The sequence below is a fragment of the Dermacentor albipictus genome, chromosome 1, assembly GCF_038994185.2.
Source record: "Dermacentor albipictus isolate Rhodes 1998 colony chromosome 1, USDA_Dalb.pri_finalv2, whole genome shotgun sequence".
Taxonomy (NCBI): Eukaryota; Metazoa; Arthropoda; class Arachnida; order Ixodida; family Ixodidae; genus Dermacentor; species Dermacentor albipictus.
The window spans coordinates 166,313,806-166,330,609 of NC_091821.1; the positions used below are offsets into that span (position 1 = coordinate 166,313,806).

The 16,804-nt window shown below is 40.9% G+C and overlaps 1 protein-coding gene across 21 annotated transcripts in view; it reads right to left on the bottom strand.

Annotated features, from left to right (window-relative positions):
- Positions 1-16,804, bottom strand: part of LOC135911558 (uncharacterized) — a 412,939-nt gene that overhangs the window by 110,160 nt on the left and 285,975 nt on the right. For 20 of the 21 annotated variants that reach the window (XM_070528859.1, XM_070528854.1, XM_070528861.1 and 17 more), the window contains 2 exons: positions 15,768-15,843; positions 1,908-10,100 (listed from right to left, as the gene is read on the bottom strand). In XM_070528859.1, coding sequence (XP_070384960.1) covers positions 1,908-10,100; positions 15,768-15,843 — 8,269 coding nt within the window. The remainder of the gene's footprint in view (positions 1-1,907; positions 10,101-15,767; positions 15,844-16,804) is intronic. The other variant, XM_065443893.1, reaches the window with a different exon arrangement.

The following is a 16,804-nucleotide window of genomic DNA, read 5'->3' on the forward strand; positions in this document are numbered from 1 at the left end:
GGCACATGAGCAGCTCCATGAAACATTTGCCCAAACTTATGAGATACTTTCTGTCCAGAAGGAGTAACATTATGGTCTGCTACCTGCTTTTCTGAAATGGCTGTTGTTGATCCAGGTATACTAATTTCAGAATTTTCACCAACTACACTATGTTTACCCACAAAAATTTCATTCTTGGAAACCTGTGAAAGTATTTTCTTAGGCGACTTGGTGATTTCTGAAGCAAAACTATCACATGATAAATTGTTGTGTTCCGGAGGACTCGATTCAACCGATGTTTTGCTAAATTTAAGACCTCTAACAGGAATGTTTGCTTTAGACTGGGGAAAACCAATCATTCCTGATTTCCTTGAAAATTTGGTGCAATCTTTAAGGGATGACCCCGAAGTAGAAACATGTTGGTTACTGCCTTCTGTAGGTATTGACACATCAGCAGGGATGTCTGTTTTACAGCCACGAGAGAATATCTTCTTAGGGAACTTAACCATTTTTGACATGAGCCTACTTTTTGCTTTCTTACCATGCTCAAGAACAATAACACCAGGCTTTGCTTCGACACTTTTTGGTAAGTCAACATCCTGCTTTCCTGTGGACAATGGACCCTGAACTGCATACTCAGGATGTTTTTTCTTCTTAACAATCAAGTTCAACTGTTTTCTTTCATCATGCTTTTGTGGATGAGCGCTCTTCTCTGGTGATAAGAAGTCCCACTCCAAATCAGCCTTTTCAAGAGCATCTAGGCCCACCTTTACGTTGCCGCTTGTTTCAGAAAGTTTAACGCCATTTCCAGTAGGAGCAGTTAATGGCTCTCCAATGGAAATACTACCCTTTGAACCATAAGAAGCACTTTTTTTTGGCAGCTCAGTCATGTTAGGCATGAAACTTTCATATTGCTGTTTGCGATGTTCTACCGTGCTTATCTCAGCTGCTATGCTAGTGCCCTCTGGCAATTTGACACTACATAATTTTTTATCAGATTTCATATCAAAATCTGCTCCAGCTTTTGTAGGGCTTTGGATACTGTCAGTCAAAGGTACTTTTAATTCAGGCATATAAGCATAACCACATTTATCAGTTCCTGATGCGTCCGTTACTGGAGTACTTTGCTTACAAATGTGTGAAAACATAGTTTCTGAGGCTTGTACTGTCTTTAATAAAAGTCTTTCATCTGATCTTTCTGCAAATTCTGAACTGCTCATTCCAGAAGTCCTATTACATTGCCCAATAATGTTTTCTTTTGGCAGTGACACATCAAGACTTACACCAAGCACCTCTGGAACCATCTCAGTGACATTACCTTGCATTTCTACATCAGGCACATTAGTGTCAATGCCATGAATTTTCAGCGACTCTTCAGTCCTTACATTTCCTTCAGAACTCTGCAGCAGTGTTTTTTTTTGAAAGTTTATTTGCATCAGCCAGAGGTTGTAGATATTTCTCAGGCAATATAGCTTTCATATTTGATTGCAACTTTAGCTGTTCAGGACTCTCAGTCAATGTGTGAAGTTTTTTTTCTGTTCCAGATAGCTCAACATGTATGCCTTCATGAATTCCCAATGGCCCTTCAGTTGACACACTGCCCTGAGAAAAGTCAGGTAGCATCACTTCAAGAACTTCATGTACTCCAGACTTAATCTCATCTGATGGCACCCTGAATTCTGGACAGCTTCTGTCAACTGGCATTTTCTGTTTTTCTACTAAACCACTAGAAATCTCAACATCAGACACCAAGATGTTAACATGATCTATTTTTTTCTTTTGAGCATCTATATTAGGTACGTTGAGATGGCCACATATAATAGCACCTGACAGTTCTTCACATGAAATGGCAGGCTTAGAACTGCTAGGAAACATCCTCTTGGGCAAATTGGCCATTTTTGATATAAAACCTTTCACTGAATGCTTACCTAGTTCTGAGGTGCTTATTTCAACCATTCCTTTGCTCCCTTCTGGCAGCTGCACAGTAACGTCTTTTTCATAAACTGAAACACTGACATCTGCTTCAGGCCTTTTGATGGTCTTGGCATGGGTCTGTAGCTGCACTCCCAAGTCGGGCATCTTGATGTCAGTAGCCTCAGCTGGTGTTGAATGCTCATCAGTTGAACTGCTACCTTTGGGACCATGGTGAAACATCTTCTTGGGAAGCTTGGCCATTTTTGACATGAAACCTTTATCAGGCGCTTTCCCAGTTTCTGAAAAATCAATTTCTAACTTTCCTGCAACACTTTCTGAAGTGTCGGCAAAACTATCCCCTGCAGGAATTCCAATGTCTGCACTTGCTTCAGGCTTTGATGGAAGCTTGGCTTCTATCTTCATGGTTGCTTCAGTGTGAGGGATGTCAACATGAGCACCTTCAGCAGTTACCATAGGCTCTTCAAAGGAGGTCCCAGCCTTTTTACCATGAGAGCGTAGCTTTTTAGGCAACTTGGAGATTTTTGACACGAAACCTGCATCTGACGGCTTGCCAACTTCTGGTGGTGTCACTTCAACTTTACCTTCAATGCCACCTGACAAGTTCAACATAACTTCACTCTCAGGCAACAAAATGTTTGCTTCTGCTACAGGCCTTTCAGGATCTTTTACTTGCAAGTTTAGGTGAGCTTCAGGCATATTGGCAGGAACATCACTGACAACTTCTGGAGCCTCTTCAAGAGATACTTCTCCCTTGGAGCTGTGAGGAAACATCTTTTTTGGGAGTTCAGCCATCTTTGACATGAACCCACTATCTGAAGGCTTCTCTACCTCTGCAAGATCTATTTCAACTTTTCCTTCCATACCTTCAGCTAAATCCATAGTGACATTTTTCTCTTTCAACACATCCCCCTGAATCATTTCAGGACCTTTTACATCTACTTCTAAATCAGCTTCTGGCAGCTTTAGTTGAACATCCCCAACCAACCCCGAGGTGTACTCAATGGAATCTTTTCCTTTAGGGCTATGCGAAAACATTTTTGCCATAAATCCTCTGCCTGCTGGCTTCTCAAGTTCTGGAGTTGTTATTCCGAATTTCCCTTCAATACCCTCTGGTACAGCTGCAGAAACTTCAGGCACTAAAACATCCACATCTACTTCAGGCTTTTCATGACCCTTTGTATCCACCTTTACGTGAGTTTCATGCATTTTCACCTGAACACCACTATCAACTTCTGGTACCTCTTCAACAGATGCACTTCCCTTTGAGCCATGAGGGAACATTTTCTTGGGAAGTTTCGCCATCTTTGACATAAATCCTCTGTCAGATTGCTTGCCAATGTCTGGAGCAGATATTTCAACTTTTCCCTCAACACTCTCCGACAAGTCAACAGCCACATCTTTAGCAGGCAGAACAACATCACCCTGTATGTCAGGTCTCTCGGGACTTTTAGCATCCACCTTCAGGCGAACTTCAGGCATTTTTGCCTGAATATCGCCAACATTATCAGGTGCCCCTTCAACAGAAACACCTCCCTTGGAGCCATGAGGAAACACTTTCTTGGGAAGCTTAGCCATCTTTGCCATAAAGCCTCCATCAGTTGGTTTGCCAATTTCTGGAGCTGATATTTCAACTTTCCCCTCAATGCCTTCTGGCAAATCGACACCAGCTGTTTTATCAGGTATTCCAATGTCAGCTTCAACACATGGTTTTTCAAGACCTTTCACATCCATTTCTAGGTGAGCTTCAGGCATTTTTGCATGAGCATCGCCAAACTCTGGTGCCCCCTCAACAGAAATACTACCTTCCTTTGAGCCATGAGGAAACATTTTCTTAGGAAGCTTTGCCATCTTTGCCATAAAACCTCCATCTGTTGGTCTGCCAATTTCTGGAGCTGATATACCAACTTTTCCCTCAATGCCTTCTGACAAATCAACACCCACTGTCTCACCTGGTACTCCAATGTCAGCTTCAAGGCCTGGCTTTTCAAGACCTTTCCCTTCTAATTTTAAGTAAGCTTCAGGCATTTTTCCATGAGCATCGCCAATTGCTCCTGCCCCTTCAACAGAAATACTACTTTCCTTTGAGCCATGAGAAAACATTTTCTTAGGAAGCTTAGCCATCTTGGCCATAAAGCCTCCATCCATTGGTTTGCCAATTTCTGGACCTGACATTTCAACTTTTCCCTCAATGCTTTCTGGCAAATCAACACCCACTGTCTTATCTGATATTCCAATGTCAGCTTCAATACATGGCTTTTCAAGACCTTTAACATCCACTTCTAGGTGAGCTTCAGGCATTTCTCCATGAACATCACCAATTGCTCCTGCCCCTTCAACAGAAATACTACTTTCCTTTGAGCCATGAGGAAACATTTTCTTAGGAAGCTTAGTCATCTTTGCCATAAAGCCTCCATCCACTGGTTTGCCAATTTCTGGACCTGACATTTCAACTTTTCCCTCAATGCTTTCTGGCAAATCAACACCTACTGTCTTATCTGATATTCCAGTGTCAGCTTCAATACATGGCTTTTCAAGACCTTTAACATCCACTTCGAGGTGAGCTTCAGGCACTTTTGCATGAACATCACCTATTTCTGGTGCCCCTTCAACAGAAATACTACTCTCTTTTGAGCCATGAGGAAACATTTTCTTGGGAAGCTTAGCCATCTTTGCCATAAAGCCTCCATCTGTTGGTTTGCCAATTTCTGGACCTGATATTTCAACTTTCCCCTCAATGCCTTCTGGTAGATCAATATGCACTGTCTTATCTGATATTCCTATATCAGCTTCAAGGCCTGGCTTTTCAAGACTTCTCCCTTCTATTTTTAGGTGAGCTTCAGGCATTTCTGCATGAACATCTCCAATTTCTGGTGCCCCTTCAACAGAAATACTACTTTCCTTTGAGCCATGAGGAAACATCTTCTTGGGAAGCTTGGCCATCTTTGATATAAAGCCTCCATCTAATGGTTTACCAATTTCTGGAGTTCCTATTTCAAATTTTCCATCAATGCCTTCAGGCACATTAACTGCCACTTTCTTATTAGGCAGCCCAATGTCACCTTCAAAGCCTGGCTTTTCAGGACCTTTCAATTCCATTTTCAGGTGAGCTTCAGGCACTTTTACCTGAACCTCGCTTGCAACTTCTGGTGCCTCTTCAATTGTAACATTTCCTTTTGCACCATGGGGAAACATTTTCTTGGGAAGCTTGGCCATCTTTGACATAAATCCTCGATCTGAAGGTTTGCCAATTTCTGGAGTGGATATCTCAACTTTTGCTTCCATGCCCTCTGGGAAGTCAACGACCACTTTCTTATCGGGCAATGCAATCTCAGCTTCAGGTTTTTCACGACCTTTTATATCAACCTCAAGGTGAGATTCAGGCATCTTTACCTGAATGTCACCAACACCATCTGGTGCCCCTTCGACAGAAACACTTCCCTTCGAGCCATGAGGAAACATTTTCTTGGGAAACTTGGCCATCTTTGACATAAATCCTCCGTCTGATGATTCGGCGATTTCGGGAGTGGATATCCCAATTTTTCCATCAACACTTTCTGGAAAGTCCACGGCCACCATCTTATCAGGAAGTTCAATGTCAGCTTCTAATTCTGGCTCTTCAGGACCTTTCACATTCATTTTAAGCTGAGCTTCAGGCATCTTTACCTGAACTTCACTGATGGCTTCTGGTGCTTCAATTGTAACACTTCCTTTTGAACCATGAGGTAGCATTTTCTTGGGAAGTTTGGCCATCTTTGACATAAAGCCTACATCTGATGCTTTGCCAATTTCTGGAGTGGATATTTCAACTTTCCCTTCCATGCCATCTGGCATGCCAACAGCCACATTTTTATCAGGCAGTGCAATCTCACCTTCTACTTCAGGTTTTCCAAGACCTCTTATATCTGCCGTAAGGTGTGATTCAGGCATTTTCACGTGAATATCACCCACACTTTCTGGTGCCCCTTCAATGGAAACACTTCCTTTTGAGCCATGGGGAAACATTTTTTTGGGAAGTTTGGCCATCTTTGACATAAAGCCTCCATCTGATGGTCTGCCAACTTCAGGAGTGGGCATATTACCTTTTCTCTCAAGTGTTTCTGGCAAGTCAACAGCTGCAGTCTTACCAGGCAGTACAATGTCGCCCTCCACTTCAGGTCTTTCAAAACCTTTTATGTCCATTTTGAGGTGAGTTTCAGGCATCCTCATTTGAACATCACCAATAACTTCAGGTGTACCTTCAACAGAAACACTTCCCTTAGAGCCATGGGGAAACATTTTCTTTGGAAGTTTTGCCATCTTTGACATAAAGCCACCATCTGATGGTTTACCCATTTCTGGTGTTGAAGTCTCAACTTTTCCTTCAAAGCCTTCTGGTAAGTGAACATCCACTTTCTTAGCTGGTAGTGCAATGTGACCTTCAACTTCAGGTTTTCCAAGACCTTTAACATCCATTTTAAGATGAGCTTCAGGCTTTTCAAGACCTTTAACATCCATCTTAATATGAGGTTCAGGCATTCTTACCTGAACATCACCAACACCTTCTGGAGCTTCAACAGAAATACTTCCCTTTGAGCCATGAGGAAACATCTTCTTAGGAAGTTTGGCCATCTTTGACATAAAGCCTTTATCTGAAGGTTTGGCAATTTCTGGGGCTGGTATTTCAATTTTTCCTTCTATGCCTTCTGGCAAGTCAATTGCCACTTTCATATCAGGCAGTGCTATGTCACCTTCTATATCTGGCTTTTCAGGTTCTTTTACATCCATCTTAAAGTGAGGCTCAGACATTTTCACCTGTGCATCAACACCTTCAGGAGCTCCTTCAACAGAAATACCTCCCTTTGACCCATGAGGAAACATTTTCTTAGGAAACTTGGCCATCTTTGACATAAAAGATCTATCTGATGGTTTCCCCATTTCTGGAGTTGATAATTCAACTTTTCTTTCAGTGCCTTCTGGCAAGTCAACAGCCACTTTCATATCAGGCAGTGTTATGTCACCTGCTATATCTGGCTTTTTAGGTCCTTTTACATCCACTTTAAAGTGAGGCTCAGGCATTTTCACCTGAACATCAATGTCTTCAGGAGCTCCTTCAACAGAAACACTTCCCTTTGAGCCTTGAGGAAATATTTTCTTAGGAATCTTGGCCATCTTTGACATGAAGCTTTCATCCGACATTTTGCCAATTTCTGGAGTTGACATTTCAACTTGTCCTTCCATGCCTTCAGGCAAGTCAACAGCCATTTCTTTACTTGGCAAGGCGATGCCACCTTCTGGTTCTGGTATTTCAAAACTTTTTGTATCTATTCTCAGGTGAGCTTCCGGCATTCTCATTTGTATATCACCGACATCTTCTGACGTTTCCTCAAGAGAAACGCTACCTTTTGAGCTATGAGGAAACATTTTCTTGGGTAGCTTGGCCATCTTTGCCATAAAGCCTCCATCTGATGGCTTACTGACACCAGGATGTGATATTTCTACCCTGCCTTCGAAGCTCTCTGGTATTTCTACAGAAACTCCTTTTCCAGGCATTGCATCAAAATCTGCTTGAGGTTTGTCCGGAATATTTGCCCTTACACCAAGTTCATCTTGTGTTTTTGGAACACTAACATGAACATCAAGAGGTGCTGCTGATAAGTCCCGAACTGAAGTTTCAACATTTGCACCTTGAGGAAGCACCTGCTTTGGTATTTTAGTGACTTTAGACATGAAGTCATCTTCAGCTGATTTGCCCAGTTTGTCCAAACTTGCGTCAATACGTCCTTCAGCACTATCAGGCAGATCTGCTGTCACTTTCTTAGCGAGTAATGTGACATCAAGCTTTGTTTCAGGCATTTCAGAGCCTTTACCGCTTGTTTTTAACTCCAGTTCTTGCTGCGAGAACTCAATGTCAACATCTTTAGTAACAACTGATGGCCCTTCTACTGAAACACCAGACTTGGAATCATGCGAGAACATCTTTCTTGGCAGCTTAGTCATCTTTGATATGAAGCTTTTCTCAGATGGCATAGATGGGTCTTCAGCACTCATTTCGATGCTCCCCTCTACACCTTCTGGCATGCTGGCCCCGATTTCTCTTGGTATTATGTCAGATACGATTATCTCTTGATCTCTGTCTAGTGTAAGCTCTGTTTCAGGAACAGAAACATGGATACCATCAGCCGATACTGATGGCTCTTCTACTGAAACTTCACCTTTGAAACCATGAGGAAACATTTTTCGAGGAAATCTTGCCATTTTTGTCATGAAACCACTCTTTGTTGTTTTGCCATGCTCAGGAGTACCTATCTCGATGGTGTCTTCTGCTTTGTCTGGCCATTCAACAGTGGTTTCCCTGGAGGTGAGTGACAGCTCAACATCTGAACTCTGAATATCTGGATGTTTTCCTTCAATAGTAAGCAGTGACTCTCTTGGCTGTGACTTGACTTCTCTGATGTCAATGTCTACCATGGGCTCTCCAACGGAACCTTCCACTTCGAAACCAGACGGGAAAGACGTTTTAATGCTTTCACTCTGCTTTTTGAATTTGATGTCCGGTAACCCTGGTTTGTCTGCCTTTTTAACACCAATATCCACTCCAGCAGGCAGTGATGTATCACTGCCAATATCTAAATCAACAGAAGCTGACAGTTTTTGAGTATCTGCCTGTTTGACCTTAATGCCTTTTTCTTTTTTTTTAAAGGTAGTATCCCCTTTTGGCTCCTTTTTCACTTTTTGCTTTGATGAACGGAGATTTTCACTTGCTGATGAAGGTTCATCTTCAGATGAACTGGTCTTTGAACTACGTGGAAACATCTTTTTTGGAATTTTAGCTATTCTTGAAAAGAATCTACCATCCGGTTCTTTAACTATGTCGTCTGCGCCTGTTTCCAAGCCTTCCCCATCCTTTGCTAGTGCATCCTTTGTCCCTTTTGTAGTAAATTTTGATGTGTCTATTTCAACATCCACACTTTTTATTTCATGTAAGGGCTTTTTTGAAGGCTTTTCACTGGCTTTAGGTAAAGTGGCAGACTTTGGTAGCTTTCCAGACTTCTTTTTAGCAATAGGACTGCTCTCAGAAAGTGATGATGGCTCTTCATCAGAAGCACTAGCTTTACCACTGCGTGGAAACATTTTCTTAGGGAGTTTAGCCATTTTTGAAAGGAAACCAGTATCCATTGATTTGCCGTCAGAGCCAGAAAGCTCGACATCCTTGTCTACAGCCATGGGAATGTCCTTCAAGTCTTTCTTACTCTGTTTCACTGGACTTGTTTCTTTTTGTTCTTTACGTTTCTTTTCAGCCTCACTAGTGTCATTCGACACATCTTCCAGGCCCATGGCCACATCAGGAACCTCAACTTCAGAACTAGGAAGCCTCCTTCTATCTTTATCTCCAGAGCTGCCTTTCCCCTCTGGACTTTTACTGCTTCTTTGTCGCTTAATATGGACTATTTCAACAATTTTACCAGGAGTTTCTTTGACAATTTTCTCCACTTTCTCTACAATAGTACCTTCAGGACTTTTTTGTGCTCGCTTCTCTTGTTCCTGTACTGAAATATCTGCCCCAAGTGACCCATTTTCTCCAGTTTTGGTTAGATCAGGAGACAAAGAACGCTCCTTGCTCCTTCTTTTGAAAGAGAATGTTTTTGCAATATCTTTCTTAGGTGTCACATCTTCCTCAGGCAATGCGCTTCTAGCATAACCTGCTGTGGTTGCATTGGTTGGTGGAGTGTATGTATCCCTCAACCTGGGTAAGGTGTAGTCAGGGCCTGGAGGACTTGGGCTCTTTTCTTTCTTATCTTTCTTCTTTTCTTTTTTCAGCTTGCCATCAGCAGCTGGCTCTTTGGAGGCATCTACAGCCTCTCTGATGCTTGAGACAGTCACGGCATCAGTGGTACTGGTGAAGTCCCTTTCAGGTGTGATACTGTCCCTGATCCTAGGTAGGCTGTAGTCAGGCCCTTGAGGTTTGGGGCTCTTCTCCCTCTTGCTTTTCTTCTCTGGGTCTCGAGGAGGAGCTGTAGGGCCTGTCTCTAAGGCTGCCTGCTGAGTGACCTCTGTAGAATCAGTCTTCAAGACAGGCTCTTCTTCAAAAGTCTCTTCGACAGCCATCCGGGCAGCTGCCTTCTCCTTTGAACTTCCTTGCACAATGCGACCAATTGCCGCTGATATTGGAGATCCTTTCCCGACTCCTGGAATGGCCTTGCTGGTTCCTGTCCCCATAGACATTTTAAAAAGTCATCCCCAGCCACAAGCTGACCGGCTTAATTGAAGCACTAGCAATGTGCCATTAGATGCATCTAAAAGTACAAAATTTCACATCCAATCTATTCAAGCAATATGTTACAAGCCCAGCTACAAAAGTTGGTCAAAGGTGATATCTTCCAAATTCTGCATAAGTTAATTAAACTGACACATCCTGTTACAGCCTAATATTCTGCACACTATAAACACATTTAATTATAGACTTTTCATGAATCCAAGAATCTTCACTTCTGTTAAAAAATGTATTTCTGACTTATGTACACTAAGCTCATGCTGAAGATATTAAATAAAAGCTAGTTTGTTTACAAGACATGTTTATAGATATACATGTAGAGATAAAATTCTCATGGTAAAATTATTGGTGTTTGCAAAGCTTTGCGTGGTAGCAACTATAAACAAGACTTATGCTGTGACAGGCTTTATTAAAATGCCTCCAATCTTTTCACAAGAATGGTTGCTTGCTGGGCTAGTTGATTCATTACAACTTATGCAACAGCGCAAAACATAAGGAAGGGACAACGATAGACACTGAGTGAAAAGAGCTCTGACTTCCAACTGTTTATTCTACTCTCAACTAGCATCATCAGTAGAATAAACAGTTGGAAGTGTCCAGCATCAACAATAGAATAACCAGTTGGAAGTCAGTGCTCCTTTCACTCGGTGTCTATTATAGTCCATTCCTTATGTTTCACACTGTTACATAAGTTGCATTTTCACAAGAGCGTAAAATTTGGGTTCTTACATATCACAATTTTTTTTTTTTTTGCTCCAAAAGGAAATGCAGCTGGTGCAATGTATATACTGATGTCTCATAATAAATGTTTTCCTGTACTGTTCGGTCATGCAAGATACTGCTACAGGACACTGCGTACTGGCAACCACGAGCGACTAAACCTCCACAGATACGATAATACTGTCAAATTGCTAATGCAGCTGTGCGCAATGCTTGAATGTAGTTACGAAATTCTTATCCAAATACAGTGCAAATAAATATAGAAGTATCATGCCTGAGTAAAGCATAATCCCTTATGCTTATCCTGACTGGTACACACGGCTACACAATAAACAAGCTATTTGTGTCTTTGCATGCAATAATATCACAATATCAAACTCAACTTTAGCACTGGACAATGGCATATCTGTCCTGAAAAATGTGTAAGTGTAAAAAACAAACCAAATATCAACCAAGACTGCTCCAAAGCACAGCTTGCAATGTGAAAAAACAGCAGCATGCGTGTATAGTAGCAAAGCAAGCAGTGGACCCTTTTGAAAAAATTTCACAGGCTCACTTACGGCCCGGCTTCTCAATGCAGTCAGAAGAAGGGCAACTGTCAGTCCACTACAGGGGCGAGGTCAGGTGACACACTAGCATCCTTAAAAACATTCCACTGTCAAGTTCTCTTAAAATATGGCCTCCATAAAACACATCTTCATACAAGTTAGTGTTAAGGTTATATGGGTTATGCAGTATATACTGCAGGATTAGAACACAATATTGTGAAAAACTGTAATAACAATGTTCATATATTTTGCCTACACAACACACACTTAATGGAGATGACAGACTTCATGCTCTCTTTCGTATTCGCTGAGTGATAAGTTTTCCTGTGTTTTTTGTATTCAGGACAGTCTTGTCACTCTGCAATTATGTAGCATCCAAATCATTTAATCCAAAATGCCCATACACTGGTTAAGTATCACTTCAGTTCTTTGCGAGGGTTGTGCCCACATATAATGATAGAATTAAAGGGAATATAGAAGCCTTATCATTACAGCCAAGAATTTCACTTGGAAGAAAAGAAGCATGAAAAATAAGAAATGCTGCACACAATAGTAAATATAACTGACAAGGAATGCATTTATTTATGATGATGCCTGGAACAAAAAGCTGTGAAAAGAAACGCAGCTTCCCATGGGACACAACAAAAGAGTGTCACAATTACTTTGTAGATGGCCAGTAAGCCGTACTTAAGTGTTGTGTTATTAAATTATCTGACGGTAACTATCTCATGTCTAAAAATTAAGACGTATTGATGAAAAGCATTAAAATAAGTTTTATAGGTCATCCTTGTCTTGATATTTCTGCCAAAATTGTGCAGAAAAGTAATTGTGGAAGCACCAAATTGCTCCTAAGCTGTTCAAAATTAATTTCACAATGCACTGCATAACTGATTCATGCCTTCCTTTAGCTGTGCCATTGATGAGATAAGCAAACAAAACAAAAATTGTTGTGCTGCTTCTACAGTCAGTGCCTTTCACTTAATGCACACACTCACACAGCTATGCTCATGGAATCATGCTTCAGAAGAAGCAATTGGTTCACTAAAAATGAATGTATGCATCATTCACTAACATGGGACACAATTTGTGTTTGAATGCCTTTATATATATATTTACTTACTAGGTATATTGTGATTTTTCTTGAGGCATATATTTTTAACAAAACAGAGCCTTTTACAAATGTGTTTATGTGGGCTGTAGACAATATGCAGTGTTATTGTCATATTAGTTATCACTACAACTGCAGTTGTTACAAGAGGACTTGACTGCATATCAAGTTTCCATGCACACATTATGTGGTATAATCATATCAGGGGTTTGAAAACAAAGTCTTCAAAAGAGTTAGCACAGAACACTGTAAATCACTCCAAGAATGAGCCTGCTTAAGTCCACACACAAAAATCAGCATGTACAAGCATGGCACCTGCTGCAACCAAGCTGCAAGCAGCAGCGTCAGCAGCCACTACAACACATCATGGGTACCCAACAGTGTTAGCCAGTTAAGAAAAAAAAAAAAGCAGCCAGTAGAAATAAAATTGGTAGCTGCAAGGCTGCACAGTACTGGCACTGGAGTGAAATTGTCAAAGCATGAATTAGCACAAAACAGCAAAACATAAGCAGTTGAGTTTGTTGCTTACAAAACTACTGATAGGCCTGTGATATTTAAAAAAAATTACAGGAAATAATTTTTATTCTTTCTTTCTTTCTTTTTTTATAAGCTGCAGAGGCTGTCATGCTGGCAAATACCTAAGGTTATATTTTAGGTGCTCTATTTCCTTTCTCCAAATTTTATTTATAAAGAATTTCACATCATATTTCACACCTTGTGCTGAAGTACTGTGCACACACTGATAATGCAGCAATAGCCATTAACATTCAACATTGCGATGTGCAGATCAATAGTTACACAAGCAGCAAGACCTTCAGAAAAAAAATACATTGATGCCTGGTAATGCAACATTTTCAAGGGAATACATCTATCACCCCACGAGAATGAGGTCTCGTGTAAGAGATCAGTGTTATCGTGTAATGACTATATACAAAGCGAGAGCATTTCTGCTAGTTTTGGAGCTGTGAAAAGAACAAAAGTGGCAGTTATTCATACTCTCCAAAAGCATCACAATAACAGATAAATAATCTTGATTTAAAAAACAAGAACGCTCAATTAGGTAATTAAGTAACATTCTTCTAAGAGAAAAGAAAGCACACATTGCAAACATTATCTTTAAAAACAGCCAAGTATTGAAGCTCTTACATGATAAATTAAGTATTTTAGCTCTCATGAAACCGCTCTTCCCTATTAATCCTTATTTGAAGCCATGTGGTATCAGCTAAAAGAGGCTAATAGTCAAAGTACAAGATATTCTGGTGAAGGCCTTGCAGAACGGTACATATCCTTCACGTTGCCACATAAAAAATACACATCCGCAAAACAATTGAAATACACATTTTGAGCAAAACCAAGCAAAAAAATTAAACAAAACAATATATTCGTCTCACTATGAGCACGGATCATTGGCTTGCAATATGCACAGCAAACAGTGTTAGAAACGGTGCAGCGTGTCAGTAGCTAGAGCGAGCACACTGAAAGCAGGGCTATAACCCCAGCACAACTGTTGCAAAACATATGCTTGTGGTGGAAAAAAGTAACAAGCAAGCATAGCAATGGCTCGTGAGCAGCTCAAAAACATGTGCATGATGTGATAGAGTGCTGTGACACTTCGGTGGTAGCTAGTTTACGGCTTAACTTCTATCTTTACATAGCAAATAGCGCATGACTAAAAACTAGTAGATATAACCTTTAATACTGCGTGATATCAATTCCATCTCATAAAAATATACCAGCTGCTGCACAAAACGAACCAGCAAGGAGGCACCTAAGAAAATGACATAGCACTCATTGCATGCTGGAAAATGCTAACTTAGCAACATTAACGAAGTCACAGCTTTTTACTACAAGCACATGAGTAATACTTTGTGCATGACCTCCAGGATGGGTCTCTAACCATATAACAGTACACTGCTACGGCCAACTCTTTACCACTAGTTACAAATTTTGTAAGTGCAGTTCTATAGGTACAGGTTCAACTACATTAACTAAAAGAAAAAAAATAACAATAAAAATACATAATAGAGATTATATTGTTACTTGTTCAACAGCCATTCAATACAACAAACCCACCTTTAACCAACAATTATGATGAGTGAATTCCATTTTCCAACATATCCAACAAAAGAAGCATTACTTCTTAAAGGGACAGTAAAGACAATTCCACATATGGCCTTATAATTCAGAAATTAGCACTCAGTAAGCATTGTGCCACTTTCTCATCTCCACACAGCCCAGTGTCATTATCAATGTCATGAAACAATATAATCAGCATAAACGACAGCGCTGCAGCGACACGAACTGCTACGGACGGCGGCACAAGGTGAATTGATGAGGCAAGCAAACATAGCAGGTCGCGGTGCCAGGTGTGCTGATGACATTCCTATCATTATAAGCTGTTATCGCTCTTTAGCACCTTATTCATCTGCGTCGAACTATTATCAACCATGATTAACCGTACTCCGGCAGTGGCTGCGCATGGCGTGGCCGCATTGGCCTTATCTTGAAAGCGACTTGCGATGGGGAGAGAGTGTGCTGAGTGTTGATAACTTTATGTGCACTGTGTTCTCGCTGCTTAGTTCATGTTGAAGCGAGATGTGCAGGCCCTATCTTGAAAGTGATCTGCGATGGCGACAGAATGTGCCAAGCGCTGATTGCTTTGTGTGCGGTGTGTTCTCGTCGCTTAGTTCACGTTGAATCGAGAGGCAGCACAAAGGTCAATTCGCTCGATGCTGCGGGCCCTATCTTGAAAATGATTGTCTTATGTGACCGATGGACGGACGAGTTTCCTCATTGGGTAGGCATAGAAATGCTTACACATTTGAAATCAGTTGAATAAATCTCAAGAAAAATAAAGATTTGGTAAATGTTACTGCAAGAGAGTTCGTATAACATATTAGCAATGTCAGGTATTAACCAGTAGTAACACTTCGCATAACGCATCACATTAAGAGTCTATATGGCATTGCCATGCGTCTTCCCCTTTTCCACATTTTGTAAACTAACAAGTTTCGCAAAACGGTTACATAGATGCTCTCATACTGTTTTGTCCACAACATGCCATCAATGTGCAATTCACTTTAATGTCCCTTTAAGAATTTCTTCTTTTCTATTTCAAAGTATTTTTGTTTGCTTCTTAAGCCTGTTTGGCAGTAAACGAAGTGTTAAAACAATTCAGGCACTTTAAGAGCAAGCAACTATAAGCAACGATGACAAGCTCACTTACCCTTAGCCTCAGAACCTGTGTGCTTCTCGTGGACCGATCCAGTCTCGCTACTCGTCTCCTCCGCCGACTCGGCCTCCTTGCACAGAGTGTGAGAAACATGATCCCTCATGAGGCCGCCCGTTATGTGCCCCGAGCAATATTAGAAAAGACTCAATGACCCTAATTAAAGGAGGGGAAGGAAGTCACGTATAGACCTACTCACATAAGTTTAAGAACAACACAGAAAACAAGGGTAATGGCAGCCATAATATATTCCACCCTGGAACAGTAAGTCTAGAACGTCCAAAGAAATGTGGGGAGTTACAAAACACCTTCAGAAGAAAAGAGCACTACCACAGAACGTAACTTTTCCAGAGTGTTTTAAATTACCAATGTTATGAATAACCTGAAGCTTCTTTTCGCCATCTTCAAGGCTCCTTGTTTTGTCATTCCTAGCAAGCTGGAAGATGTAACTCTGCATGATGAAACTGATGATACCCCAAGTTACGCATCACCAGGCTGCTCCTTTTCTTTTTTCTTTCTCCCATGTTTAAAGCCATTTCAGCAGTCATGGGTGCATAAGTTGTACCATATATTATATACTCATTCATTTTTTCAATGCTTAGTCAATATTTTTTGCTTTCTCAACCACATTGCTCAGTGGCTCCTGCTGCCATTTATATAGGCCATTCACATATCTCAGAGATCCAGTGAATAACTTCAACATGTTATGGTCAATTTTTTAAACTGCAGTAGAAACAAGCCACTTGCTGAGCAACATTTTACATTTTTGCTGCACTGGGAGATGTAATATTTTGCCCACCAGTTTGCGATAACATAATGATTGGATACCACCTTCAAAAAGTGTTGCAGGTTCCATTTAAGGTTATATCAGACAGAGAACATTACCCTCTAGAGTCGTAGCCAGCAAGGCTCCAGAGTTTGCTAAGAGCATATTATTGGGTACCACAGTACTTAAAGTTTGCAATCTGTATTAACTCCTTCCATGCCAACTTTTTTTTTTAAACGAGCGAAAGTTTCTGAATTTTTTTTATGAC